Source organism: Amia ocellicauda, chromosome 6 (genome assembly GCF_036373705.1).
Source record: "Amia ocellicauda isolate fAmiCal2 chromosome 6, fAmiCal2.hap1, whole genome shotgun sequence".
Lineage (NCBI taxonomy): Eukaryota > Metazoa > Chordata > Actinopteri > Amiiformes > Amiidae > Amia > Amia ocellicauda.
In genome coordinates, this window is record NC_089855.1 from 5,157,620 (window position 1) to 5,168,302 (window position 10,683).

General features: G+C 43.7%; 2 protein-coding genes across 2 annotated transcripts; one reads left to right on the forward strand and one right to left on the reverse strand.

Moving 5' to 3' along the window:
* Window positions 1–335: 335 nt before the first annotated feature.
* LOC136750796 (retinoschisin) lies at window positions 336–4,650 on the reverse strand. The gene is made up of 6 exons (XM_066705868.1): window positions 4,415–4,650; window positions 3,839–3,864; window positions 3,633–3,738; window positions 1,703–1,844; window positions 1,359–1,554; window positions 336–1,068 (listed from the first exon to the last, which is right to left on the reverse strand). Exons 1-6 carry the CDS (start codon window positions 4,464–4,466, stop codon window positions 916–918), a joined length of 675 nt encoding a protein of 224 aa, XP_066561965.1. The 5' UTR covers window positions 4,467–4,650; the 3' UTR covers window positions 336–915.
* A 1,598-nt stretch (window positions 4,651–6,248) lies between these two features.
* Window positions 6,249–6,879, forward strand: LOC136750797 (late histone H2B.2.2). The gene is made up of 3 exons (XM_066705869.1): window positions 6,249–6,354; window positions 6,462–6,574; window positions 6,663–6,879. The coding sequence occupies exons 2-3, from the start codon at window positions 6,467–6,469 to the stop codon at window positions 6,822–6,824; spliced, it is 270 nt and encodes an 89-aa protein (XP_066561966.1). The 5' UTR covers window positions 6,249–6,354; window positions 6,462–6,466; the 3' UTR covers window positions 6,825–6,879.
* The last annotated feature ends 3,804 nt before the right edge of the window (window positions 6,880–10,683 follow it).

A 10,683-nucleotide genomic window follows, 5' to 3' on the forward strand; every position in this document is an offset into this window, starting at 1 on the left:
AAACTGCTCTCTTGAGGGTTGTTATATTACTACAAAAAGCTGCACTGAATATGGTCTCTGGGGATGTAGGATTTGGTTTATGGTGCTCAGAGGAATTGTAAATCTGCCCATTCTGGTGAAACACTTCCACCTTTATTCCACGAATATTGTGTTTGTTTTTTTACATCAGCCTTATGGTATTATTTGAAGGAAAAAAACAAATTTGTTCACTGCCTTGTAAGCATACACAAGTCTAACCTGTTGACTAAGTAGCAGCTGTCCAATATGAAAATCTAATCAGACATGAGCTTCCCTAAATCATAAACTCAGACGCCATCACAAAATGAACCAGAGTATAAGAGTTAGTTTGCATTTATTGGAGGGCACTGCAATTGCAACACTTTCACAACACAGTGAAACGAGCTCGTTTTGGAAACAACATTAAATCCCCACTGCGGGGCGCGGGGTGTATGTCAGTCTACGTCACTGTCACAAACCACACAACTCACACACAGTAAGAAACACAACTGTCCTCACCTCTATCGCATCATCAGAGCCTCCCCCTTGGCCTCACATCACATTCTTATTTTCGTTTTTTGTTTTATTTACCCAGATTTCCATCTTGCCAAAGTGGAAAACAGAAAATAGGATGTACAATTCACATCTACTCTTTTTATTTTTGGGAAAGTTTATGTACAGAATTCACACTAATGTTTTCCGCAGTATGTATATGTCAATGTGTGTGTGCGTGTCCGTGGGAATGGGTTCGTGTTGGGAAAGTTCAGTTTCTTCCTCTGGTCTGAAGTGGTTCCTGAGGAAACTGGTTTTGGGGGGGACTACTTTGTACGAAGGGCTACTGTAGCACTAATGTCAAATTCCACTTTGGCGAGCGTGGGCTCATGCGAGAACTAGCTCTACGGCCCCCGTGACGGCGTCTCAGGCACACTTGTTCATGCACAGGAGCAGCTCCATGCGGATGGCGATGCGTGTATGCCAGCCCAGCGGCAGCAGGCGGATGTACTGGGCCACGATGGGGGGGCGCAGGAGGTTCTGGACTGAAGAGGATCGGTCTGAGTTCCCGTAGAACACCTACAGAGACAAAGCAGATGTCCACCATGAGACAGCGTGCATTCGCCAGCGGGAAACGTTCAGTCACATCCCTCTCTGGGACCGGCAAAAACATTTTGGTCCAGTGATGTCATTAGGTCCAGTGATGTAATTCGGTCTAGTGATGTCATTAGATCCAGTGATGTCATTAGGCCTAGTGATGATTATGTGAAGGTGAAAAATAGGGCTAGGAATGGAGTTAGGGTTGGGGCGTGGTCTAGGTGCTGTGTGTGAGTGAGTGTGTGGCCACGGACGAGCCCTGCTAAAGTCACCCTGTTGTTCCCGGTCTGGTCCTTGTAGTAGATCCAGTTGAGGTTCTCGTCCGTGCGGTACTGGACACTGTATTTTGTCATCCACTCGTCTGCATCGCAGCGCCCCTGGGTCAGGATGCCAGAGATCACCTTCACCTCCTTCAGGTCAATCTGAAGCCACTGGCTGCTGTCCTGGAATTTGGAGAGCCAAGCACACCTGTAACCAACACCAAGACCGCCGGTCAGCATACAGGGCCCACAGGGGGCATCTCCCCTAGCACTCCCAGGGATCAATGCAGCAGGTCGCTTGCCGAGGGATGGGCAACTCTCTCCCAACTCTCTCCCAAAGTTATTCACCGACTCACCCAAAGCCCTGGCTATTGAGCCGGGCCTTGCTGGACATCCAGGAGGAGTACCAGCCCGTGTACTGGTCTTCATTGGAGCAGCTGATCTGGTCTGACATCACGGCTCCAGACTCGAAGCCCAGTGGCCTGTGGTACGGGCACTCTGGGGAACAGAGGCAGAGATCAACTGGTTTAGCAAAACTGCATGCATGTGTCAGATGTATACAATCCACATACAAAATGCATATTCAATGCACATACAAAATACATTGTTATTTAAACATAGCAGAGACATTTGGATGCAGACTTAATGCAGAGATTGACCGTATACTCCTGTTGGGTGTGAAGTGACTTTCTGAAACCCTGGCGAGCATACGTTCTCACTTTAATACAGTTTGTTTATCAGAGCAAAGCCGGGCAGGTCAGCGAAGGTCTTGGAGTTTTGCCCAACAGCATACCAGCACCGCAGCACACAGACACAGGCAAGACAAGACTGCAAGTGCCAAAGCCTTAGTGATTAGCAATTTCACTTTCTCGTGAATGGAGCCATCTGAGACCTGGTTAAATAGCGTCTGTTGCGTCCATCTGTCCCCCACCCTCAACATTTTGCCTGTCCATGGTGTTCCCTGCCTTGTGCCCAGCGCCTGACCCCTACTGGATGAAGTGGTTACTGAAGATGGATGGATGAATGCGCCATATTTAACTGTGTCCTGAGTGTTGGTGATCTGTATGTAACCTCCCACACAGCTGGAAGAAGCGCAGAACAAAAGACGCTTAGTGATGTCATTCCCAGCAGCCACCAATGGCATAAAAAAAAAAAAATCTGCTCTAATAAGCCTTCCTGTTAAATATTCAGTCTCTGTGTCCACAGCCTTCTCAGACAGCGCTCAGAAGCTTTTCCCCTAATTCTCTATCCATGCAATATCTACAGATAAACGGCCATTAAGACTTTAGGAGGACAGATGGCCACGTTATAGTTAAGCTTCATCCCACAACTATCAATTGTCTCCACTCTCCCAGTGCCACGCAACAGCAGGCTGCCCGCGCTCAGCCCCTTCCCCAATCAGCACAGAGACGAGCTCTATGAGGTCACACCCCATACCTGCCCCGACACATGGCATGAAGGAGCCCTGAAGAGCCCGGAAAAAGATGAATCGCAAAGCGGGTGCTGAACGCTTTCACGCACGCTCTTTGTGCGATTCTGTGAAGGGCAGACCCTATTTTAGTCCCAGTAATCTTCACATCACATTGCAGTAATGGGATTAACTCGTACATTCTGCCTGCCTCTCTGCCTCTGTTCTCCTTTTCCCCGTTTTCTCTCTCTTCTCCATCTCTCTCGATCCGTTGAGCGCTCCGGGGATTTGCGATATCGTGTACAGCGAATGGAAACTTGTCTTTATGTATTTATTTGTGTGTGTCATTTAAACTACATTGAACACACCTAAAATTACATATTTTTATCCATGACAAAAAGTGGAGATTATGCTCAATCCTCATGTACAGCTAAATGTAGATGTTATAGAAAGGATTAAACTGAGCATTACAGAAAGGATTAAACCGTACAAATAAAAGACTGGAAAAAAATGGAAATGTATGTGTGATGATCAAAAATCATAAAGGTTATTTAATCTTTTCAACTTGGTGTACATCATACATGCCTGTTTTTTCATTCTATATATGTATATAGGTTTATAATTCTTATGTATATGTTTTCATTGCCGCTCTGGTCAAAACCAACTGGGTGTGGCGATGCACCTATTGGAGCAGCTTCTCTGACCTCACCACCAAGTTCCTGCCTTGTGAAGCTTAACCTTTAACCTCCTTAAGTCAAAACTGTATTCATTGGTCAATTGCTGCAAATGTCATCATTTAAAACAAGGTCAGACTCAAAATTTTCCTTTTTCTGGTACAAAATACAATTTGCCATCAACACCAGCGGAGACGGTCTCACCTGGCATGCATTCCTCCAAGTTGTTCTTGCTGGCCCACTCCGTGCTGGACTCTCCCTCACAGTCACACTTACAGGGCTTCCCCTTACACATATCCACGTCTTCCTCCTGAGATAGAGACAAAACCATTCGTCTATACTAGCTTTATAACGAGAAACCCCCAAAACTGTAAAATCGAAAGTACAAGAAGTATAAGAATGACACCTACCTCTTGCGACAACACTGTCACCAGTGCTGCTCAGAGAAGGGAGCGTGTGAGAGAAAGGATGATATAAAATCTTTATTTTAAAATCACAGTAACAATTACACAAACTCAGGCAAGTCATGCTGCATTGACGTGCAGAACTGTATTCGTTTGCAGGGGGAAAATAAAACCGTAATAAAGCACAGGAATACACAGAACTGAACCAGAACGCTATGCTTACAGAAAGTGGTTATTTTCTCTTCTATACATTGGCAAAAATAAATTCACAATCTATAGAAATACTCTGCGTTTTTGTTAGCATGTGATGATATATAAGTATTTACTTGACATATTTTTCTGCTAAAAAAGCACTAATGCCAACAGTAATCCTGCAATCCTCCTCAAATCTGCAAATGTCACAAATGTGCCCGACTGACAGGCTCAATCTGGAGATGAAAATGATCTCTCGGGGAGTACACACAGTGGTGGTGACCCTGTACGGTGCACATCTGTAACCAAACTCAAAAGACAAGGAAATCGTAAAGCCTAACTCTCTCCCTCACCATGATGTAAGCCCAGCGAGCAGAGACAGCCACATACCTTCAGATAAGACGAGGAAAGACAGCAGGACATTCCCAACCTTGATCTCCATCTTCCTTCTTGTTGGACACAGAGGAAACTGCAGTCTTTGGAAAGGGAGCTGGATTATTTTAATCCACAGGCCACTAATGACCTTATCTAACACCGTTTATCTCTTCACAAAGCCCCTCCCACATCTGTTGAAGGCCCGCTCTTCCAATGTGATACCAACAACCTTAGGCTTTGTATCAAATCCAGGAATATTGTCACACTAACAGCTCCCACTTCCTCCTCAATAATGGATTCCAGATAACCCCTCGCCAAATCCCCAGGAGGTTCTGATTATTTGACGGTCTAAAGATAAAATGTGATAGGACAAGCAAATGGGATTTACCTAAATAGAATATTCTCTTGCATTGGTTAATATTTAATAATACATTTGGGATGAGATCTGGCTTTTAGTTGATGTAGAACAAATGAGGTTCTTTATGAACACGATGTAGGACTCTGTTGAAGTTCCTTTGCTTGGTACATGACTGTATTGTTAATAAAACATTAGAGCATCTACAGAGCGTGCTATGTTCATTTCACATTGTGTGTGTATGGAATATGCAAAAGCTTTTTTAAAAACGGCTTCACCTATTTCTTAATAATAGTAGCTCCTCCACTAGGCTAGAGGTCCGGTTGCTCACTGAGGTCACAGATTGAATCAGTGGTTGAGATCAGTCAAGACTGCACTATTTCAATCTTACTTGCATCAGTTGGTGAACTGGGAAGAACAAAATATCCCTAATTTCTCAGTTTGTTCTGTAAAAAGATATGCTTCGTTCAGCAACTGTGCAATTGGTAATAACTGACAAATGTGTTTGACCCTTTTGTGTTACATTTATAAGTATGTATTCTGTTTTAAGCCACAATTAATTCCAACCCAAATATCACACACACACTGGAATAGCATCCAGAGCTTCCAGGTCTAAACTACACTGTGTCTGATGTCTTGACTGCAGCTTTGCTGCAGTTTGCTTTCTCATTGATCCAGGTTGTAAGAAGTAGTCAGTTTATCAGAAGGAAGAACTACTGTCCCTGCTTTTATTTATTTTTTACCATCATATCCATTTTTATTTGGTTTGTATGTTCCCTTTTCCCCACCTTGAATAATAATAAAAATAGGAAACAGATTTACTTAACAGAAATTGACTTTGCTATGATTTGCTATTTATTGCGAGTTAATACACTGTACTATTTCGTTTTAAGCCTCGAAACAATTATTACAAAAATAATTAATGGTATAATCATGATTTGAAACCACACACAGTATTTACCCTAAGCCAGGGGTTTTCAAACCGGTCCTGGAGTACCCCCTGCCCTGCTGTTTTTTGTTCCAACTGAGGTTTTAATTGCTTAATTGAATATTTAATTGACCTAACAAAGCAATATACCATTCAATTAAGTAATGCCCTAAGCTATTCACACTGTACCCATGTTAGGTCTGTTGTGTAAGTCAGTGATTCCCAACCCTGGTCTTGGAGGAGACTCTACCCTACTGGTTTTTGTTCCAACCTAGATCTTAATTACTTAATTGAATGGTATATTGCTTTGTTAGGACAATTAAGGATTCAATTAAGCAATTAGCAGTTGGAACAAAAACCAGCAGGGCAGGGGGTCCTCCAGGACCTGGTTTAATGAGATTAAATTAGGTAATGCGAATATCACTGAATCTTGTAGCAAAATCCTGTTTTAACACTGGTTATACTGATTAATTGCTTAATTGGCACTACAATTAACAATTAACTCAGGAGGTGTCAGTCAAGTGTAGCACAAACACCTGATTGGCCTGAGTGGACGCTGATGAATTGAGGGTATATAAACCATTTCCGAGGGCACCAACGTATCGGTCCTTTTGCTTTTTTATTATAATTGTTTGCAGCTGCAAAAGCGGGCACTGATTTTGCCAGATTGTGGTGAGTACTGTCTGGTCCCACACATCGGTTTTGGATGGCACATGCATTGCTCAGTAGGCTTGTATGGCTGTGAGCTTGAGCACACGCTGTCGTCCTGCTTGCTCTAGTGACCATGAAGGCCGCTGCGCTGAAGGAGACCAGGCCGGCCGAGTCATCCCGCAAGCAGGCCGGGAAGGGAAAGGCCGCTTACTGCGCCTACATCTACCGCTGTCTGAAGGAGGTAGGCAGGCTGGCTCCGCGCCGTCCCTGGGGGTGAAGCTCCCATCCCCCTCCTCCGCCCCGGCCTCACCTCTGCCCTCCGCCCGCAGGGTCCCGGGGCCGCCGGCTCTTCTGCGCATGTGCGCGGGGCGGCGGCCGAGCGCGTGGCGGGCGAGGCCGCGCGCCTGTCCCGCGCCAACCGGAAGCGCGTCATCACGAGCCGCGAGCTGCACGGCGCCGCGCGCCTCCTGCGCGGGAAACCGGCCGCCTGAGAGCCGAGGACGCGTTTTTTACTGTGTGTGTAATAAAGGCCATATTGTGTTTTAATCCGCCTCACGCGTGGTGATTGGAAAACATTAAAGGCCTTCTGCGCCTGAGAGACCGACCCCTGCGCCTCCAGCTACCCCGGATCGATGGCGGAGCCGGGAGGCCTGGTGCTCCGGCAGTCCAGCAGCTGGGAGTCTCGGTCAGGGAGTGGCTCTGATACGCAGACGATGCAAGGGAGGAAATTCATACGGTGCATCGATAGGAAGGTCTGTGTTTATTGGGGATATGCCAATACTACATATAATGCCATTCAAATGTCCCTGCACCCTAAAATCGAAGCGGTTCCTGGAATGTACCGATATATTTAAAATGCAGTAATTCAGTTTGAGGTGGGGATTCCCCCCCATTAAACCTCTCTAGACATTACTTTAAGTATTTCCCTGTCGCATACATGTTGGATTTCAGTTTTGGTCACTTTGCTCAGAGTACTTCCCTAATGATGCTTAGTTTTCAAAATCTTGTTAACACTACACTGTACTCCAAAAACGTGCCTTGTGGCCCAGGTAATCAAATAATACATTTATGTTGCACGATATGTTTATTTGTATTCAATAGCTATTTAAGGTATTATTCCTGTTGCACTCCTGCAGAAAACGGTATGAATCAGTTTTAACTATAGTTCAATTGTCATGTAACGTGAATGTGTTCATCCACATTGCAGAGCTTCAGGTCTGTTGTGTGTTTTGGTTGGTCCTCCTTGACCCGTTTCTTCAGTAGATTATCATGGTGATGTGACATTGCTCTGTGCAATTTAACACTTACGCCTCTCACTGGACCCTTGCAATAGAAACAGATGATGCATTGCTTGAGGGATTGGCTGAGGCAGTTTGTGAGGTTTACAAGTGGTTGTAAAGACAAAAGAGCTCTTGCCTGTATTGATATGAGCCATGTGACGGGGGATAAATGAAGCCCAGAGAATTTCACACACCTCATTTCATCTGCTGATGTGTAGTAGGTTGGGATGTTCTCTCCCACTAGTGGTCCAGTTTAGCATAAATGCTCTTCCACAGGGGGCTCTTTGGCTGCTGATGAAGACGCCAGCCCAACTGCTCTGGCTGGGAGCAGCTGTGTGTACCTCTGTCATTTCCACAGGCGAGCGCTGTGTGCATCTCCTCAGAAGGAGCGATGAATAATGCACCGCATGGAAGCGCCTCTCTCCTCTGACAGACGCAGCACAGACCTCTGCTTTGATTAGGTATTCACTGAACTCAGAGAGGACATTTCCTGGAGCTGGGCTTCAGCATGTAAGTTCAGGTGTGTGTGTGTGTGTGTTTCTGTTTTATGGTTCATTATACATTTTTATTTTGAGCTTGAGTGCCTTTCAATTTTCATATCCATATTTTCCTTTTTCGTTTGTTCAGCAGTCCTGTTAAAAGCCTGGTAGAGAGGGAAAATAGACTGCGGATTCTTCCGGTCTTTCGATTAATCTCTTGCTGTGGTATACAGTAGCTGCTGCAGCTGGCTGATGCACATCTGTTGATCTGTGCCCCAGCAGGATGGAGGCGTCTGCTTGTTATCCACAGGTCTCTCAAATGATCAAGATGATGTTCAGTGAGTAATTTAATAAGGGTAACCTTTATTATACTCTTAGGTTTTGCGTGAGTTACACAGGGTCCGTTGTAAGAAGCAATGCAAGCAAAGGTGCATTGAGCAAGGATTGTATAGAGCCGTTTAGGATGTTTGTTTATTTCCTATCAAATATATTAACGCCACAATCCTAACGTCTAGAACGGAAACATTAAAGGCTGTTATTTTAGGTAGGGTAGTAAGACTAATGCTTATTGAGATGAAAAAGTACGAACTACATCCTTATCAATATGATTTAATGGCTCTTCTGAATATTTGCTAACAAAACTAGATTAATCTATTTACCTACCTGTGTATCCATTTGTCTGATTTTTTAAATTTGATTTAATTTGAGCATTTGCTCCTTCCTCTCTCCTGTCATACCAGAGGTTATTTCTACTCTGATAACAACTACCAAACATCTTAAATTAATGCATGACGTGGCATAAAATAATCTAAACTGAAACATGAAATTCATAAATTAATGTGGAACACAATGTACTGAACAATTGTAACAATGTGGACAGAGAAAAAAAAAATCAAATTATTAGAAAAGTCCTCCTGTGGTCCCTGATTAGAGTGACAGTCTGCCTCCAGTCAGTCTTTTAATGATTCCACTGCCTTGGCAACTGATTGTAAGTAGATTTGGAAATTAATGTGAAGAGCCGCTGGCATCTGAGGCTGCAACCCATCCTCCCAGTCCAATTTGTGATAGTTCAATTTTTTAAATAAATATTCAAATCAGTGTTATGAGAAATGCACAGGCCTTCAGTACCTGAGTTAATGTTCGATCATTACTACGTATAGCTGGAGCATCCTCTTAGGGTCTGCTGATGTGAAGGAGTACATGCCTTGGTCCTGTGCAAACCAGACCAGCGCTGTTCCTACTTTCTTCCTATTTACATGTTCTATTGTAAATCGTCCTCGAGAGGAGGCTGTTCATGAGATCAGGCACATCGGATGAAATGTACTATGCTGAGATGGTTGCTATAGGAACTCGGGTCCACAGGAGTATCTGAGCTTTTATTGAACAGCTCAGTTAGACTCTTAAGCCTTCAGTTGCAATGCTCTGACAAAATACATGTTAAAAATGCACGGAGTCCTGTTTTATTGCCCCTGTGCAGGCCTCAAGTTAAGTGCCCGTGCTCTCACTGCATATCACTGTTTCCACAAGCCGACCAGATGTGTTTTGCGAATTATCATACCAAGGTTTGCTACAGATGCCTTTCATGTAATGTGTTTGATCTTGCAGGTGGTTGGTACCTGTACTTGCATGATTTGCTTCTTTAAATAACTTCAAAATATAAGTAATTTTTATTAATGCTAATATTTTGTGAATCAAGAACTTGGCCCTTTCTAGGGTTTTGACATTCATATATTGCACCCAGTCTGTATATCTGTGCTAGTTAATGTTCTTATTAAACTGTCCTTTCTTAGTCTAAAGTACTCTGGATACATGTAATGCTGGCTGATTTATCTTGCAAAAAGCCAGCATCATTCTTATTATCTTGCCTTTGCTTTCAAACTTTTATTTTGTAGTTTGTGAAAGTAATACAAACAACAAAATATGTCCCTGGGTCTCGCTCAAAGTACAGGAGATGTGGATACCTGTGTTTGTATACCTTTATTACACTTGTATTGTGAACCTACGATCCCCCCAGTTAATCTGGGTTTGAGTCTTTTGCTCAGGCACCGTGCCATAGAAAAGGTGGCATGTGAAATACCCGTTCCCTGATGTTACCGCTGTGGTGTGGCCAGGGGGGCATTCCTGGGAACCAGCCTATAAGCAGACGGCTGCACATAGATCTGAAGTTTCGCATTAATGAACACCAAAATAAAGATCACACGGTATTCCCTTTGTTTGTTTGTATCCTTCGTTAGTGTGTGATTCTGAAACTGCACAGATGGAGTGTTTAATTAAAGCACCATTTCAAAGATACACTTTCCTCATAGATGTAAAAAAGGACACTAATTCATCCTTTGTTCCTGTGCATTTAGTGAGGGACATCACAGCGTGGAAATGTGTGTCCTTTAATATTCCCTGCAGGGTCACTTCTGCTTTCCCCAGTGAAAACACACATGCTGAAACAAGTATAAAACAAACATGTTATAAATGACCAGGTTCTATGTAAAATAGGGAACATACAAACATGTTTTTTCAGTAATTGAAGTGTAAGTGCTTCTGGTTCCAGTCTATATTTTTGATATGTTTTTAGACTTTATATCAGTTGTTTTTCT

Coding starts and splice junctions, on each gene's coding strand:
- LOC136750796 (XM_066705868.1), bottom strand. CDS start 4,466: ATGGAGATCAAGGTTGGGAATGTCCTGCTGTCTTTCCTCGTCTTATCT. Junction 3,739..3,838: donor TGACAGTGTTGTCGCAAGAG/GTAGGTGTCATT, acceptor TCTCTATCTCAG/GAGGAAGACGTGGATATGTG. Junction 1,845..3,632: donor CTTGGAGGAATGCATGCCAG/GTGAGACCGTCT, acceptor TCTGTTCCCCAG/AGTGCCCGTACCACAGGCCA.
- LOC136750797 (XM_066705869.1), top strand. CDS start 6,467: ATGAAGGCCGCTGCGCTGAAGGAGACCAGGCCGGCCGAGTCATCCCGC. Junction 6,575..6,662: donor TCTACCGCTGTCTGAAGGAG/GTAGGCAGGCTG, acceptor CTCCGCCCGCAG/GGTCCCGGGGCCGCCGGCTC.